The 16844-nt window shown below is 38.9% G+C and overlaps 2 protein-coding genes across 2 annotated transcripts in view; both read right to left on the reverse strand.

Annotated features, from left to right (window-relative positions):
* Positions 1-6497, reverse strand: part of LOC139941377 (MAM and LDL-receptor class A domain-containing protein 2-like) — a 21180-nt gene extending 14683 nt beyond the window's left edge. Inside the window, exons 1-5 of the mRNA XM_071937841.1 lie at positions 6369-6497; positions 4175-4342; positions 1827-2086; positions 1067-1154; positions 355-552 (exon numbers count right to left, since the gene is read on the reverse strand). Of these exons, the coding sequence (XP_071793942.1) occupies positions 355-552; positions 1067-1154; positions 1827-2086; positions 4175-4342; positions 6369-6426 (772 nt within the window). The 5' untranslated portion in view covers positions 6427-6497. The remainder of the gene's footprint in view (positions 1-354; positions 553-1066; positions 1155-1826; positions 2087-4174; positions 4343-6368) is intronic.
* A 2505-nt stretch (positions 6498-9002) lies between these two features.
* On the reverse strand, positions 9003-16539 carry LOC139942046 (uncharacterized). The gene is made up of 3 exons (XM_071938730.1): positions 15896-16539; positions 13972-14134; positions 9003-12957 (listed from the first exon to the last, which is right to left on the reverse strand). The coding sequence occupies exons 1-2, from the start codon at positions 16402-16404 to the stop codon at positions 14005-14007; spliced, it is 639 nt and encodes a 212-aa protein (XP_071794831.1). The 5' UTR covers positions 16405-16539; the 3' UTR covers positions 9003-12957; positions 13972-14004.
* Positions 16540-16844: the final 305 nt, after the last annotated feature.

Consider the following 16844-nt stretch of genomic DNA (forward strand, 5'->3'; position numbering starts at 1 on the left):
ATTATTCTTGCAAATAAACAATTTATACTTCATAGAAACGCAATGGGTCACTTTCAGAATCAAATCATGCTCCTGAACATGGTTGTCATCAGGGGAAAGATGTGACGTCTAGTTTGTGTCGTGTTTGAACTGGCGGTTGCGACTACTGGATAAACGCGTCATCATGCGTTGAAGTAACACACTTAAAACTCCCGATCAGAATAATTGACCCGGGTCCGTGAGGCCTGACCTAAATTTATTTCTGGGTCACGGACCCATTTCAGTTACAAACTGACGTAAAACTCGAGTTAAAATCCCGTTTCAGTTACGTGTCGCGGAGTCCCTCAAAATGGGTCTAAAACGTCCCATACTTACCAGCTGAAGCCGATGTGGTGTGGTCGTACACGGGCGACTGTGGGTTCGGTTGGACACCCGGCTCTCTATACATCCAGTCGAAGTCATTTCTAGGACTCTGCTGTGGACGACATGCCTCCTGTCCTGGGTCATCGAAGGTGCAGTCATAGGTCGCTAGAGGGACGGGGCGGGGTGTTGTTGGTGGTCCAGGTGTGGTCACTGAATAGACGAGAAAAACAAAACGGTTTTTTTATTTCTTAGTAAAGAAACATTTGTAACAGCACAAATTTTTAACCATTGAACTAATTATTTCTATAGCATGATTGATGATCATGAATTTACAAGTGGCAAAGTCTTGACAAGTGGGCTCTCGTGTGCTTTATATTTAGTACAAAAAAAAATCTTGAAGGAAAAATGTAGAATGTACAAGAATACATCAAATGTATTGAAAAGGTGCCCGCAACAGGCGATCGTCGAAAATCGGCACTTCAGGATGGGTACAAAAATAACAACATTTCACAGGCCTGTAAAATGTCGCCATTTTGAATTTCTGGGACAAAATTTAAAGGGCGATTTGACGGTACATAATGATCAAGTAGCGTCCCCTGTGAAACTTTTCTTCATGGGGACATGCTCAATTCGCAATACTTTGGGAGTTACAACTTTTCATCACCAAAGGAATGTGACGTCATAAATTTTGGCCAAACACAATATAACAGCAGCGAATACTCACCTAGACTACACTCGGTGAGAGTCACTTTAATATCATCCAATGCTATATCGCCTCGTATTCCCCAATCAATGGTTGCCTCGAAGAAAAACTACAAATAAAAACAAAAACAGCAAAAATACCAAGACCTTTGATTTAATTAGATTAGTTATACCAAACTTTACAAACACGCGATCTCTTTTACGGTGGGCTATGCACATTAATAGCCTATTTGGCCGTGTACAATGCAACAAAAACACGAACTTGTCTTGAGATTGAGATGGTAATTGCTCTATGTTCCATAAAATACTCGCTAAGACTTACACGCTAAGATGAGGGTTAAGGTTAAGGTATAGGTTAGGACATTTGTACTTTGCTCTTTGGTTAGGGTTGGGGTTAGGTTTAGAGTTAGGGTTAGGGGTAGGGTTAGGGTTAGGGTTAAGATTAGACAAAAATACACTAGGAGTGTCGGAATGAAGGGGTGTCAAAACATAGGGATGTCGAAACATAAGGGTGTCAAAACTCTGAAAATGTTCTGCCCCAGAAAATGACCCTCGTATTATCTAGGACTATGTATAACTGAAGAGCCATATACACAGGGCTCTGTGTGGCTCAATATACTTTTTGGTGACAAGGATACAATAAAGAAGGGGGAAACCAGGTCTCAAGACGCAAGACATTTGTGTAAAAAGTATCTTGTAATCTATTAGGTGCAAAGACAAGGGAAAGAATAAAAGAATGATTCACAAGGATGTATTTTTGAGAATGTGTGTACTCCACATACCTGTATGCTACCACTTTGAGCATCAGTTGTGACCTCCGCGAATTTCCAGAAGTCTCCAACATTCCCGGTGTCGTTATAGACTGACGTGGTCACACTGCCCTGTTTCTTGTACACATGTAATGAGTCTAGAGCAGAACCATACATGTGGTAGTAGAACTGCAGGCACACCTTGCTTGATGTCACGGCGACTGTTGGTGAGAAGACTGTTGCTATACTAGTAGCTCGTCCTATTGTCGACATATCAGTGTCCAGAAAATGACCTGTGTTGTTCAATTTGCAAAAATAAAATCATCAGTGGAAAACCATTTCACACTGCTCTATTCCCCGGGGAACCCTGGGAATAAACTTTCATAACGTTACCCCTGATCTACCCCGGCAATTGTGCAGACTCCGAGGACATACCTCTATATAATACTCTGGGCCCAATTTCATAAAGCCTTGCACAGAAACCTGCTACTCACAGACAAATACCTCTCAGCAGAAACTGGTTACAAGCCGAAAGTCAGTCCAAAAAGTTGTTGTGACTGTGCCCCACCCTCTTTTTAAGCTTAGTATAGGATTTTCTGAGCAGTATTTTCTGCTTAACGAAATTAGGCCCTGGGGCATAGGGGTAAGCGTAAAAACCTCTCGGGTACTCTTGAAACGTGCAACCCATGATGGACAGTGGGACAGTGTGAAAATTCGTCGGGGTAACCTTAGGGTACCAAAAACTCCCGGGGCCTCACAGGGCTGTATTTCACGAGGATAAGAGATACTGTGTGACAAGCTTCATCCGTGGATCTGACTCTAAAAGGGTCCCACACATGACCCTATTCCTGATTCCCCGGTAGCCCTGACCCAGAAAAGGGTTATTTCGGCTCACCAATAACCCACTTGTCGACTTGGTTTACAGTGTATCTGGATCTGACCTAGCAAATAATGACGGAGCAAAATGTTGTTCAGAGCATTGTTTGATAAAACGAGCAAATATTGAAAACAAGCCAGATCTAAACACTCAGTGCCAACTGGTCTTTATTTAAGAAGGAGGTTCAGCGTTACACAACAAATAAATTACAAGTCGTCCAAAGTTCAAGCAGCTGAAGGGTTTTGCTCCTCAAGTGGGGGGGGGGGGGCATCAATGTTCTTTATTTATAGTCTCTTTGATTCTGAAATTTTTGGCTATAAATTTACAACATATCAAGCACGTATTCGACAATCGGCAATGAAGCTCCAATACAGTGGTCAATATTTAAACAGAAACTGGGCATAAAACCATCCAATTGCAAACCAATAAAAGATTTAGCACAAACAGAATAAAACTTAGTACAAAAGAGAACAACAACCTTGAGATTTTATTAGCCCTTTGAATTGCTGGAGTCGAAAACTTTGATAACACTAAAAAGCACACCCAGAAAAGACGTGTAATAAATTCCTCGTTATCAGGTTGTATTTTTACGTAAAATGTTTTGTTTGTTTTTTAAATTGGAAATCTTTTCGAGTTTTTGTTTTTTAGTGATTTGGGTTTATTTTTTGTTTTGTTTTATACCAGAAAGACAAAGTAATCCAAGCGCCATTGTGATTATGAAGTTCATTTAGAACATTTTTTTTTCGGTGAAATATTTCCCTTTAAAATGAAGTCATATTCGGGAAAACTGTCTTTATCTGAAAGCCTTTTCTTGGTGTCCTTCAAAAGTTTCCCATAGACTTTAAGGTGTTTTTTTTTCCCAATAGATGTGCCCTTTTAAAAATGAAAATGGCCTTGCCCTCTCATAGATGAAACTTCATGCCTGGCCAGTCATTGCTTCTGAACTTATGTGAGGCCTGACAACATTCGTGCACTTAAAGGAATTAACACGATGCATTTGGATCGGACGAGTTGGTCTTTGAAAAGCGTTTGTAACCGTTTGTTATAAAATGCATTATGGTTAGAAAGAAGTTTTTAAAGTAGAATACATGTACAATTATCCACACAAATTTGCCTCGAAATTGTTTGGTTTTCCTTTCACTTTGCGAACTAACACGGTCTAACATGTGAGTCAAAAATTTGACTCCCATAAATGGCCGACCGTGTTAGTCGACAAGGTAAAAGGAAAACCGTGCAGTTTCGAGGCATATTTGTGTGGATCATTGTATTCTACTTTTAAAACATCTTTCTACCCATATGCATTTTATAACAAACGATTACAAACGCTTTTCAAAGACCAACTCAACCGATCCAAGGCAACGTGTTCCTTTAAAAGAAGTAGCATGCATAATGAGCTAAACGACAACAGCACTTGACAGGGAGGCTTAGATGGTGTTCGTTTCTCAGACTACCACGGGACGGCAGACGCCCTAAGGATTTATATAAGAGAGGCCTATACATTTACCTGTCTCGTTCATATAGGTGTGATCAAAGAGGGGCGAGGCATCGTTAACCCCTGACTCTAAGCCCGTTGATCTCTTGTAGTCAGCATCATCGGTAGCTACATTGTAAAACCCACACATCGGATCAGCATCGTCCTCAAAGTCGCAGTATATTATCTGGGCTTGTACTCCTACAATATTTCGAAGAAAAAAAGAATGAGTATAATTAGGGTTGGGGATATAGTTTCAATTAAAGGCAGTGGACATTATTGGTAATTACTCAAAATAATTATTGGCATAAATCCTTACTTGGTAACGAGTAATGGGGAGCTGTTGATAGTATAAAACATTGTGAGAAACGACTCCCTCTGAAGTGGAGTAGTTTTCGGGGAAGAAGTAATTTTCCACAAATCTGATGTCGAGACCTCAAGTTTAGAATTTGAGGTCTCGAAATCAAACATCTGAATGCAAACAAATTATTTTTTGAGTGTTTTTTTGGCAGCTCTATGAAATTGGGCCCTTTTGTTTCTTCAGGCTTTCAAGTTACAGTGATTAAGCTCACTTAAGAAACACCATTGTTTCATTACAAGAACTTTAATGAAACAAAAAAATATTCATCTAAGAAAGTGAAAGAATGAAGGGAGGTCTTTGTTTTTGTTTGTTCTTCTGATGGGACATCATCATCATCATTTAGCGGTCGCAACCGAGATTCCATGCACAACGTCACGCAAGAGGTATTCATCCCTCATCATGTTTGAAAGGTCCACGATTTCAGCCTCCGTATCTCTCCCGATGATGGGACATACCAAAGCTGTAACCCGTGTCTTGTTAGTGTAAAAGCTGAACACACACCGTGGAATGGAAGTTTAGGGCCTGACCTCGGTGTTTCTGGTTCACTGCAACTTGTAAGCACCCTTGTTTATATAGTAACTATATTCTTCAGGCTTTCGAGTACAGTGATTAGCCTTCATGGTGGTGCAGCCACCTTGATTCAAATCAACGTAACCAAACCGAGGCTGGAAGGAGAAATAGTTCGGTTCCTTTTTGTACAATGATTACTAGCATCTATTATTGCTATTTGAAACGAGGTACATGACCAAGATGGTAGCAGCATGATAATGGTCTATGCCAGAACTATGTAAGAATAAAATAAAAAAAATGTCCATCTAAGAAAGTCAAAGTCAAGGTAGCATAATGAAGACACAACGTATACGATAACCAAAAAAAAACCAGCTGGATATTGTTTTACTTATAATAATTTATGCAGGCACTTGGCTTCTGATAAATCAATCAAATTTAGCCTAACTTATGGTCGCTTTATTTATACTTATCTTACCCCCTTCTAAGAAAGAATGTTAAAACAGGTGGCATCTGATACCCGATGTAATAACTCAGTCATTGTGAGGTTGGGGCTGTAAACAATTACTAATATAAACAACGGTCACCTTTATCTGACCACTGCTTGATATGAGGCGAAAAGGCACAATAACCGAAGGAGGAAGAAAATACAGCAGGCCCTAGAGTTACAATTTTATTTTCTTGTACCTTTTGTGTGTGTTTTTAGGAGCCGCAGGTTGGTTTTATGTCTTCTTGGTGTTTAAGCGCCTTGAGCGCAGATTAAGTTGTTTTTTTTTAATTATTATTCGGCCCCTAAATGGGCATAATAATATTTATAAAGTCTTTTCGAATTTCAAAAAGATGGTGAAATGTAAATTCCTAAAGCCATAAACGGTCTTTTTTAGACGTTTGGTAATGACTCTGAAAATTAATGCTATATAACACAGCAACTTTGGATGTTTGGATGCATTTTGAAAAACATTCACACTGTGGTGTGGAAATGGATATCGCATTTGATCCACAAAGATTCAAATACAAGCCCAGATTGTGTATTCCAACTAAAGGGATTATTTTTTTCTGCGTGGACATTATTCGCCTCGGAGGTTCGGCGAATATCTCAAAAACGCAACCACCTTTTGAACAATATATGGATTTAAACAATCGAACCGTTCCAAAACACAAACGTATACGTTGCCTTCAAAGTATACCTTTTCAAAATTCGGGATTATCTCATCACCAAAGCAAAGACAATGAAGCATAAATAAGTTCCGCTCAATCAAAAATACACATAAATCTACAACTTCTTCTAAATTTGTTTTTCACCAAAAGCAACACACCTTCAAATAAAAGTGAAAAAGGCGGGAAACAAAAACTACTCACCGTGAAGAACCAGCACCAATCCTACGAACGTAGACAACATAGAGTTACGAAACTTCATGATTATTCCTGTTCCGTTTTTGAGACGAGCTCGCCTCCCTCACACCAAGAAAATGTAATGAATCAGCTGAAAATATCCCAGCGTACCCTGTTTACCCGCCCGTAACACGCCGTGACACCCGGCGCAAGCTGGTGTTGATACGCCCCCTCCACCAGTCCGTATCTCTAAAAAGATCAAAACTTTTATGGCACGTGACCACAAAGTGACTTCTAAGGTAGTCAAAGCCAATCATTTCAATTACCTGCAATATATAATTTGGGGGCCATAACAATCCACACGTGATAAATGCCCACCTTTTATAAGTTTATTATTATTGACATAAAATGTGTGCGATGAACTAAAAAGCGAAGTAGCGTGACGATACTTAACATGGTGTGTGTAAATTTGATAAGCGATTTTTTGTTTGCCTCTAGCATGTCGTCGCTTTCAGCTGACAAGTGCTTCTGTTGCATGCGTTGATCCATGAAGGTAGAATTACATCCATGGTTGACCAGTGTATACGGGACACAGCGATGACCTGAGTTTTCATACCCGTCCTCGCCAAAAATAAACAGTAGACCTACTGAAGTTGTTTCAAAGACAGAACGATTCGGGTTTTGTTGAATGGATTTTCTTCCCTGCGGACTGGCAATGAGAAACAAACTGCCATACTCTGGCATGCAATAGAACACTGATAGAGATTTCAATCCGAATTCCCTGTGAGCAAATGAGTCCTTGCACTGTGCATTGAGTCTGATCCTTACTCTATGCTCAATATGAGCACGCTAAAACACTTGTACATCATGTACGAAGATATCTTGCTAAACATGAGTATCTCAACATGGGGAAAGGACCACTATGCGCAAAGCACTAAAAGCACTTCACACATTATTGGTAATTTAATACTCAAAATAAATTTTAGCATAAAAACTTACTTGGTAACGAGTTGTTGATAGTGTAAAACATTGTGGGAAACGGCTCCCTCTGATGTAACGTAGATTTTGAGAAAGAAGTAATTTCTCAGTAAAATATTTGAATTTATTTCGAGACCTAATGTGAGGTTTCGAAATCAAGCAGCTGAAAGCACACAACTTCGTGTGATAAGGGTGTTTTTCTTCCATTATTATCTCGCAACTTCGACGACCATTTTTTTAGTTCAAATTTTCACAGGTTCGTTATTTTTGGCATATTGAGATACACCAAGTGAGAAGGCTGGTCTTTGACAATTACCAAAGGTGTCCAGGTCTTTAATTTCTAAGAAAAACCATAAACCATCATAAACCAAGAACGTGAAAAATACCTCCGAGACAGTTGAGAGATAAGATCCCATATCACAGTAAAAACAAACATTCACACTGGTGGTTTACAACTTGACAAGGGTTGCCCAGGGCCCAATTATACAGATCCTGCTTATACGCATATTTCTGCTAAAACTGAGCAGGATACCAGTCACTTTGACAATGGCGGGTAACTGTATAATTTCATTTGACATTTATTTTTACTTATCGTTCGTAATAACTTATTTTGTTTTAAATGGTAGGAGCATCTACGATAACAATATTTTAAAATTCATATTCGTTTTCTTTTTCTTTGACGAGAATAAATCAAATTTGAAGTTAGATTTTAAGTTTTAACAAAATAAAAACTATAAAAAAAAACAGACAGAAATTAATTATTTAAATCGAAAGTCAGATTGTTCAGTCGTTTTCAACAAATTTAAGTATTGGGTGATAATGTCTCTAGAAACGAGTCCCCTGTACACCTATGCCTATACAAGTATAAAGCACTGACTTTCCCATACCATAGCATCATGTGTAAAGTTTTCCACTGGCAAAATACCAAGTATAAGGTTCATGAAGTCTCAAATGCGTATGATCCTGGGGGGACCCACCATGGTGCAGTGGGTGGATGTAGGACTCCGAAGCGAAAGGTCCCCGGTTCGAGCCACGATGGTGGCAGCGCGAGAAGTGGCCGGCCGCGAAGCCCCGACCCACCGCGCAGTGGAACTCCAAGTGCACCACATACACCATGTGATAGCTTCGTGCGCCAAACAATCGTCTTTATTTTGTAGGCTTCAATATTAGTTTTAATTTATAATATTTTGGGGTCTAGCAATGAATAGGTTGTTTGACAAGTCATCACAATCTGTGGGTTTCTTTGCCTTAAAGGGAGGGTACACGTTTGGCTATTACCCAAAACAAATATTAACTTAAAAACTGACTAGGTAACGAGCATTGGAGAGCTGTTGATGTATAACACATTGTGGGAAACGACTCCCTCTGAAGTAACGTAGTGTTTGAGAAAGATGTTATTTTATACACTAAAATAATAAAAGTCTTTTGTTCCTATCTGAAAGCACACAGATTCGTCAATTGAGGGTGTTTTTTTCTTTCATCATTTTCTCGAAACTTCGATGACCATCGAGCCCAAATTTTCACAGGCTTGTTATTTTATGCTTATGATGGGATACACCAAGTGAGAACACTGGTCTTTGACAATTACCAAACGTGCACAGTGCATTTAACCTTTGTGGAGACAGGGACAGGGTTTAGACCAAACTCCAGTAAAATAATTGAAAATAAAACATTGTTCGTGTGTTGAAAGTACTTTACTAAACATTATGTACAGAAGCTACATACCTAAATTAAGTTTATGTGAAATAAGATTTTTCTGCAAAAAAGAAATCGGACGAGTAAAATTTCAGATTTTATATATATTTTTTTAAACATTGCATGAAAAAATGGACGAACAGTCTGACTTTATACTAACTAGCAGACTTACTACTTGAAACCAGAAATACTGATTAATGATAATAATTGTTTTCGCCAAACCTTATTATGTACATAGCCTCTATCTGTGAATTTAATTAATTTACTGCAGTGTAGAAACAATAGTTATTTATACTGACTGACGATACACATATAATCCTTCAAGGTATTAATAAACAGCATCTCATTACACAATAATGGCAACCTAGTTACTTATTCTAAAATCATTACGACTTGGCCGTTTCTTTTCGTCTTGCCTTTTTACACCATCTTTTGACCAGACAAGATTGGGGGCATGGTAGCCTTTCCTTGCAAAACAAAAACACTTTTCAAAAAATGTTTTGAGCCATCGTACTAAATAATGTTCCCAACGTTAAAGGAATTAACACGTTGCCCAGAATCGGTCGAGTTGGTCTTTAAAAAGCGTTTGTAACTGTTTGTTATAAAATGCATATAGTTAGAAAGATGATTTAAAAGTAGAATGCAATGATCCACACAAATTTGCCTCGAAATTGCGTGGTTTTCCTTTTTACGGCCATTTATGGGAGTCAAAAATTTGACTCCCATAAATGGCTGACCGTGTTAGTCGACGAGGTAAAAGGAAAACCACGCAATTTCGAGTGATACTTGTGTGGTTCATTATATTCTACTTTTAAAATATCTTTCTAGTCATATGCATTTTATAACAGAACGGTTACAAACGCTTTTCAAAGACCAACTCGACCGATCCAAGGCAACGTGTTCCTTTAAAAATTAGGGCTTCGTTATATAAAATTGAAGAAATTCATATTTGTCATTTTTTTTAAGGATATAAACTAAATTGGAAACATTTGTATGTACAATCATGAGTATGGTACAATGGAAGGCATTTGTTTGTATCTATTGGCAATCAACAGAAGTAGGCTAAATCTTTACAGCATATAACACTGCTAGTCTTTACTCAAGGCGCGCATGGTACATCCAGTCGAAAGGGGCTAAGAGGGAAGACTTCGCCATTCAAGGAGCAGTGGCATTTGTACATGTAGTTGTTCACCAACCTGGATTCCAAACGCACCTTGATCAAAGACTAACACGAGTACACAGTGTGATGGCGCCAATTTCAGAAAAATGTATATGAGGCGGGAAATTGTGCTTAGCTAATATTTCTAGGCTAAGCAAGAATTGACAGGGAACCATTTAGCTCGAATACTGTTTCTGCTAAGCAGGGTTTTTTCTGTGCTAAGAAATGTATTGTGTTTTAAAAAGCTTTTATGGAATTCGGCCATGGTTGTTCTTGCATACTAGTAATTTTGTCTGTTCAGTAATATATTAATAATTTGTTTACTATTTACAAATCACAAAAAAATACATGCAATACCAACCGAGGCAATCTTAATGCCTAAAAAAAAACGTAATTGAGAATTTATGTACACATTAACAAGTATTCAATTATTTACAGATTGAATGGTTGCAGCTAATAAACTGAAGAAACTTCACAAAGTGTTTTTCAATTTAGGGTTGATCAAAGAAGAACAAATGTCTGGAACTAGATTTGATCCCCAACTTCTGGATTACTGTCCCAGTGCTCAACTATATAGTAGAGGGCGTTTTGCACACACTTCTGAATGCAAAGAAAACGACCATTATTTTAATTGTGTATGTACAATGGAATTTCCTTTAAACCGAAGCTTGTTCAAAAATTAATAGGCCAACTTAAAAAAAAGAAAATGTGTATGTCAACTTGTAAACTTGTATCACGAAAATTATAAATTAACTTGTAAAATTGTAAATGAAATTAATATTAATAAAATAATTTGTAAACAAATTGTAACAATCGATTATCATTTCCATTTTTTATACAATTTATTATATCATTTTCTTTTCTTGTCTTTTTCTTTGGGTGGGCGGGGGGGGGGGTGGGAGGGGTGGAAGCAGTATTTTCTGCTTAACATTTGAAATTGGGCCCTGGTTGAATACAAACTATTTGAGGACAAACTAAAAATTAATGTCAAACATTGTATTAATGATCTAAGATTTCTATTTAAATAATCTACATCCAAAAAAGCTGGATCCATTCGTTTTTCTGAAATTTTTTTCATATTAATGTTAAGTCATGTCTGCACCAAAGTAAAATGTACATGTATATGAATACTATGTATAAGCAATAAGCATTAATTAATCCAATCATCAATGTAGACAAAACTCTAAAGAGATTGTTGCTTAGAATTTTTCTACAAATGGTTCACTGAGAGAATCTGGACACACGGTGGCAGCAGACAGACCAGGGCTGGATTTCCCTAAGAGTTCAGACTAGTCTCATCTCGAGTTAAGACAAGTAAGGACTAGCCTTAGGTTTTATTATCTCCTAGGACTAATCCCAAGTTCTTTGTGAAATCGACCGCTGGTGCATACCATAGACCTTATTGCAAATGTTCAGTACGCGCACATAAGGCGTGGAATGAGGTGCATGCTGGTCTAGCTACACTCAAGTTTGATCCCTAGCTAGACCAGCATGCACCTCATTCAACAGTTAGCGCTTGGGCAATGGGTGTTTGCGAAAAGGTCTACGCATAATATGTACAGAAACTACTGGTTGGCAAAAGCCTTAAGACTTGTGAACAAGGCAAACGCCTAGCGCCACCCCACCATTATTACCCTCATACAAAAATAGGTGCGACACTCCCTCACATTTCATAGAGATGCTTTTTAGCAGAAAAGTTGCTTAAAAATATTCTGAGCTAAGCAAAAGTAAGCAGGACACCAGTCACAGCTTGTACATGTGACATGGTATTTCAGCTGGTTATTTAATGCTTTTAAGCAGAAAAGTTTCTTTAAAAATTGTCTGCTAAGCAAAAATAAGCAGGATACCAGTCATAGATTGTACATATTCAGCTGGGTATCTTGAATGTTGGTGAGCATAATTTTGTTGTGCTTAAGCAGCTGTAAACTTGGGCCCAGTAGTGATAGCGACTAACAAGCACACAATATTATTTCATGGGAAGGGTATATTGTTGTCCATTGCTTTTGTCCACACAATTTCAAGAACAAAAGATTTACCCGATAAGTCTGCTGCCACCTAGTGTCTCCAAAGTGAAAGGTCTACTATGAAAGAAATGATTTTAATGTAAAACCTTTACACTACAAGTACATGTACATGCTAGTTTTAAAAAAACTCCCAACACCATTTTTAACAGACACATCCCAAAATATTACAATTCAAAATTGAATTAGACTGACCACACTTTAAACCAAACATCTCATAGTCTGTTATATTTTGTATTCTATGTGCCTTATTACACATGTAATTAACACAGCCATGACTGAAACCATTGATGCGTAAAATTGCTTTGAATTGCCAATACCCACAGTGACCCAATTATTTAAAGGTCACCAGGTCCAGGAAATCTCCTAGAAGACATGCACATTGAACTGTCAACAACAATTTTGGGGGAAAGTATAAACTCATATCAACTGACTTTGATTACTGTTTGATTTTGATTGATTTGGGCAGTAGGGATCCTGCAAAACCCATATCGTTGAATTTAAAAGATCGAGGCAATATAGACATCCTAGTACCCCTACATAACCTGTTTTTGGTTGATTTTTGAGGGTTATGGCTTGTTCCATTTGGGACTGTCTTGGGAGGAGGGGGGGGGGCAGGGTTTTTATTACAAACAGATTCTTTACTTCCTGTCTGCGTTGTTCTTGGTGTGGATTCCACTGGCGCGTTGACATGATAAGAAGCTACATCTATCAGTCGCAAGGTAGATAAATCAGATCTTGTATTTGTAGAAGCTCGTAGAATCTTGAAAACAAAACGACACAATACGGTTCAATTCAAATAAAAGTTATCCATTCCCTAACCTGAATAGCCGACTCAATGATCCACAAGAAAAATTGGCAAACATTGAAATACTTTCAAAGTATTTTCTTTTCTTGGAGATTGCCTGGAACTGGTTGCCTGTAAATTGCCTTGTGTGACATGGCCTCATCTAGGCGCTATATTAGTATACACATATTGACTGGCAACAAGGTAACTAGTATGACGTCTATTCCCACGAGGGACTTTGAGTGACCAGAAGAGCGACCTATTTCCCCGAGGCCGAAGGCCGAGGGAAATAGGCCCCTCCTCTGGTCACTCACAGGCCTGAGGGGGAGAAGACGTACACTAGTTACCGAATTGTGCCAGTCAATATGTGTTTTATAACACAGCTCGGTCTTATATAGTCAAATAAGAACAGAAAAAGGAATTTTGTAGTTTGTTCACGGTTCAAGTCAAGAGAGGGCGCTGTTACCGCGGGCACTATTTGCAAAGACTAGTGCCCGCTCTGGTACTATTCCCGCAAAACACGCGCGCGATCACTAGCCTATATTAGTTCATCCCACGTGACCGTGTTTCAGCCAACCAGAATACAGAACGAGCAAGAGGTGTGTTATAATTGGAATTATTCTTAAGCTGGGACTGCATTCTGTTGCATTCACCAGATGATATCACCATATTGCAGGCTGGCATGAGGCTGAATATAAAAACAACAGAGGATGAATTGGTTGTTTGTTTGTTTATTTGTTTGTTTGTTTGTTAAGATGATCTTTCCTTCAAGCCAATCTCTCTCATGCAAACATTGCGTTAGGCTAACCTCTATGATTATGAATTGTACAAGTCAAGAAATAGTGATTCAGTAACGAGACGACAATACTTGTTCTAGTCATTGTGAAATCAGCGGTTAGCTGGATGGTAGTACAGTATGGGCTGGCAATTGCACATTTTGTTCCACAAACTTTTCTGTAACAAGGGACCGTTGTTGTTTACTCTTATTACCTGTTCTGTTAATAATAAATCCAAAGCCAGAATCTAGTGTGAGTTTGCATCAAATACAGTCATATCTTCATCTTCATCATCTTGTTCAAGAGGTCTCAACTCCACTTCCGATCCATGAGTCGCCAGAACTCCGTACTTCTTTGTTTTCCTTCTACCCTTTGATCTGTAAAAACACAAAATTAAAGACAATAATACAAAATGGTATCATTTTCTGGATAAAATACTTGATTAGCATCACTTTAGACGATGTGACCTCTGACGTCACTTGAAAACCATAACATGATTCGCACGCATACCGCCGGGCAAAACCTTCAGTGTTTGGGCAACCAACTAGAAAGTACACGCAATCTTACCATGACTACACGTCTTTTTGCCCGGCAAAACATGGCGTCAACAGAGGGCAGTTTGAATGTAAACATAGGTCACATCGTCTATACTATACTTCAGTAAAACATGAAGTTGTCACCCGATGATGATCAGTATGATGATCAGTGGCTAGAGGGTTTTGAAACTCGAACGACCTGTTAGACTAAGAAATCCCTTTGTTTAGAATTTGTAAGCTATAGCACAATTTTTAACAAAAGGGATTGGTCTCATGTAGCCCAGGTTGGACTCCTCCTGCTCCTAGAACTATTTCGGTTTCGTCCGGCTATCGTCTCCCATAATGGGAGACGATAGCCGGACGAAACCGAACCTACCAGGGCTAGGTCTCATGCAGTATTTTACCCTTAAAACTTTAGGCTTGCGCTACTGAAGTCCCACCATGAAAGAAAGCAGACGTTTTGTTCTAAAACATTTTGCAGGAGGTGAACACAGTCTGATTCCGTGCTTTTTTGACAACAAAGCACCGTCAACAGACAATGACACACCTGACCGAATGTCAGACAACTCGTCCGTCGGACAACTCGTCCGTTCGGACAACTCGACGGTTCAGACAACTCGACGGTTCGGACAACTCGACGGTTCGGACAACTCGACTTTGAGACAACTCGACGGATGGCCAAGACAAGTCGACGGTTAATATTGATCATTATTATTTACCAATTATTATTTATCACAATAAGTGTGGTGTTCCAGTGAAGCCATACTTGCAGAAACATCTGTTAGTGACTATCTCGAGACTTTGTGTAAAAAACAGACTATGAGATGATACCATGGTATGACTCTATGTCATGTATGTGTAGCCAGCTAGCAGTAGCAGTCGTCTTCAATTTATTCAAAATAAAAGATTTAAAAAAACACAATTAAAACATTAAACAATTAAAACATTAAATAAGTAAAACATTATTCAGCTCTATTATTAGAAGATTTACTTTTATTTACTTTATTACCAACAACAATAACAACTCGATCATTGCTCTATGGTACAAGCAATGAAAATGCAGCAGGGTCATGGTAAAAAAAAAATCAAAAAATCAATTATCCGTTTGCCCGGATATAAACACACCCACCATAATATACCCAGGCCGCTTTGTACCCCCTCCCGCCCCGTGCTGAGCCCCCGTCACGGCCATCCGTCGACTTGTCTTGACCCCAAGTCGAGTTGTCTGATGGTTGAATAAATCATCCGTCGAGTTGTCCGAACCGTCGAGTTGTCTGAACAGTCGAGTTGTCCGAACGGACGAGTTGTCCGACGGACGAGTTGTCTGGTCTCCACCTGACCCTAGGTACTACCACGTACCAGTACCATTACCAGGCCACTGGTACCAGCATGTAGTATGTACACAGTAGAGAAAGTAATGTTAATGAACCTGCCCCTACCTATACAGTAGTATACATGAATAAAGTAAACAATTGTTTATAAACTTTTAACTTTTCGAAACGAAAATCAACAGAAAAAGACCATGAAAATAATTTCATTTATTTTATTTTTAGCCTGTTTAGTGGGAATAGATGGAAGGTGTTCAAAAGTTCATTAGCTCACCTGACTATTCTGATGACAAAGTAGGCAATAACCAACGATGATATTCCAAGTAAAATAAAGAACACTGTTTTCATATCCATTTGATCCATCACCCCACGCATTTTTGTATTACCCTCATCATGAATCCCGGCCGTGGTGTGGTTGTGGTGGTTGCCCGTCTGTTTGTCGCCTGTCTCCGGTGGTACTTGCGGCGGTTGTTGCTCCGCTGTTTTTGTTGGTTGCACGGTTGCCACTGCAGCCTTCGGTTTGATCTTGGGTTCTACTTTGGGACTTCTGTATTGCTTTAAATTGTCTCTGATCGTGTCTGGGTCTGCAGGTTTCTTTTCGTGGAGAGTCTTGTAATTACTACGGTGTCTGCCCTTGACTTTGGAACTGTGTCTATGCTGGTCGTACCCGTCTAATTTACCGACGATGTTGTTCTTTCTGTCGTCACCAAAGGTTGCGAAGACTACAAGCAGCTCGAAACAAATCAGCACAATCAAGGGATAATATATATGTTGAAGCTTCATCTTGCAGCGATTTCTTGAATTTTAAAGAAGAAGAAAAGAACGAAAGTGTGCTAAAATGACAAACATACGCTACTTCCAACGTGTATTTACTACGCACTTTATTGCATTTTCCCGTTCTGGCCATAATATTCAGTCGTCGTATACATCACGCGCAACTTCGATATTTTGGCTGGTAAACATACGTATTTTGCATGGGATACAGTCACATGCCCTTTGGTGGGGGGGGGGGGGGGGGGGTTAGGGGCAACAGCGCCACCCCTTGTTTCAGGAGCTAATGTTTTGCAAGTTCTCTTCGAGTAATGTGTCAAAAAAATAGTCTTCACAATATTAATCTGCTCAAAACTCACCTATTCTGTTAACAATAATCAATAGAACTGTAAAGCACGTTTGAACATGTATATATGGCAAATGCATTATTGGTATTATCCCGCCATTTTATA

The sequence above is a fragment of the Asterias amurensis genome, chromosome 9, assembly GCF_032118995.1.
Source record: "Asterias amurensis chromosome 9, ASM3211899v1".
Taxonomy (NCBI): Eukaryota; Metazoa; Echinodermata; class Asteroidea; order Forcipulatida; family Asteriidae; genus Asterias; species Asterias amurensis.

Bases quoted from the DNA above. Each gene is read 5' to 3' on its own strand.
- LOC139942046 (XM_071938730.1), bottom strand. From the start codon at position 16,404: ATGAAGCTTCAACATATATATTATCCCTTGATTGTGCTGATTTGTTTC. The intron at 14,135-15,895 runs GTGAGCTAATGA...GTGTTTTTACAG, and splicing joins TTTGTCATCAGAATAGTCAG to ATCAAAGGGTAGAAGGAAAA.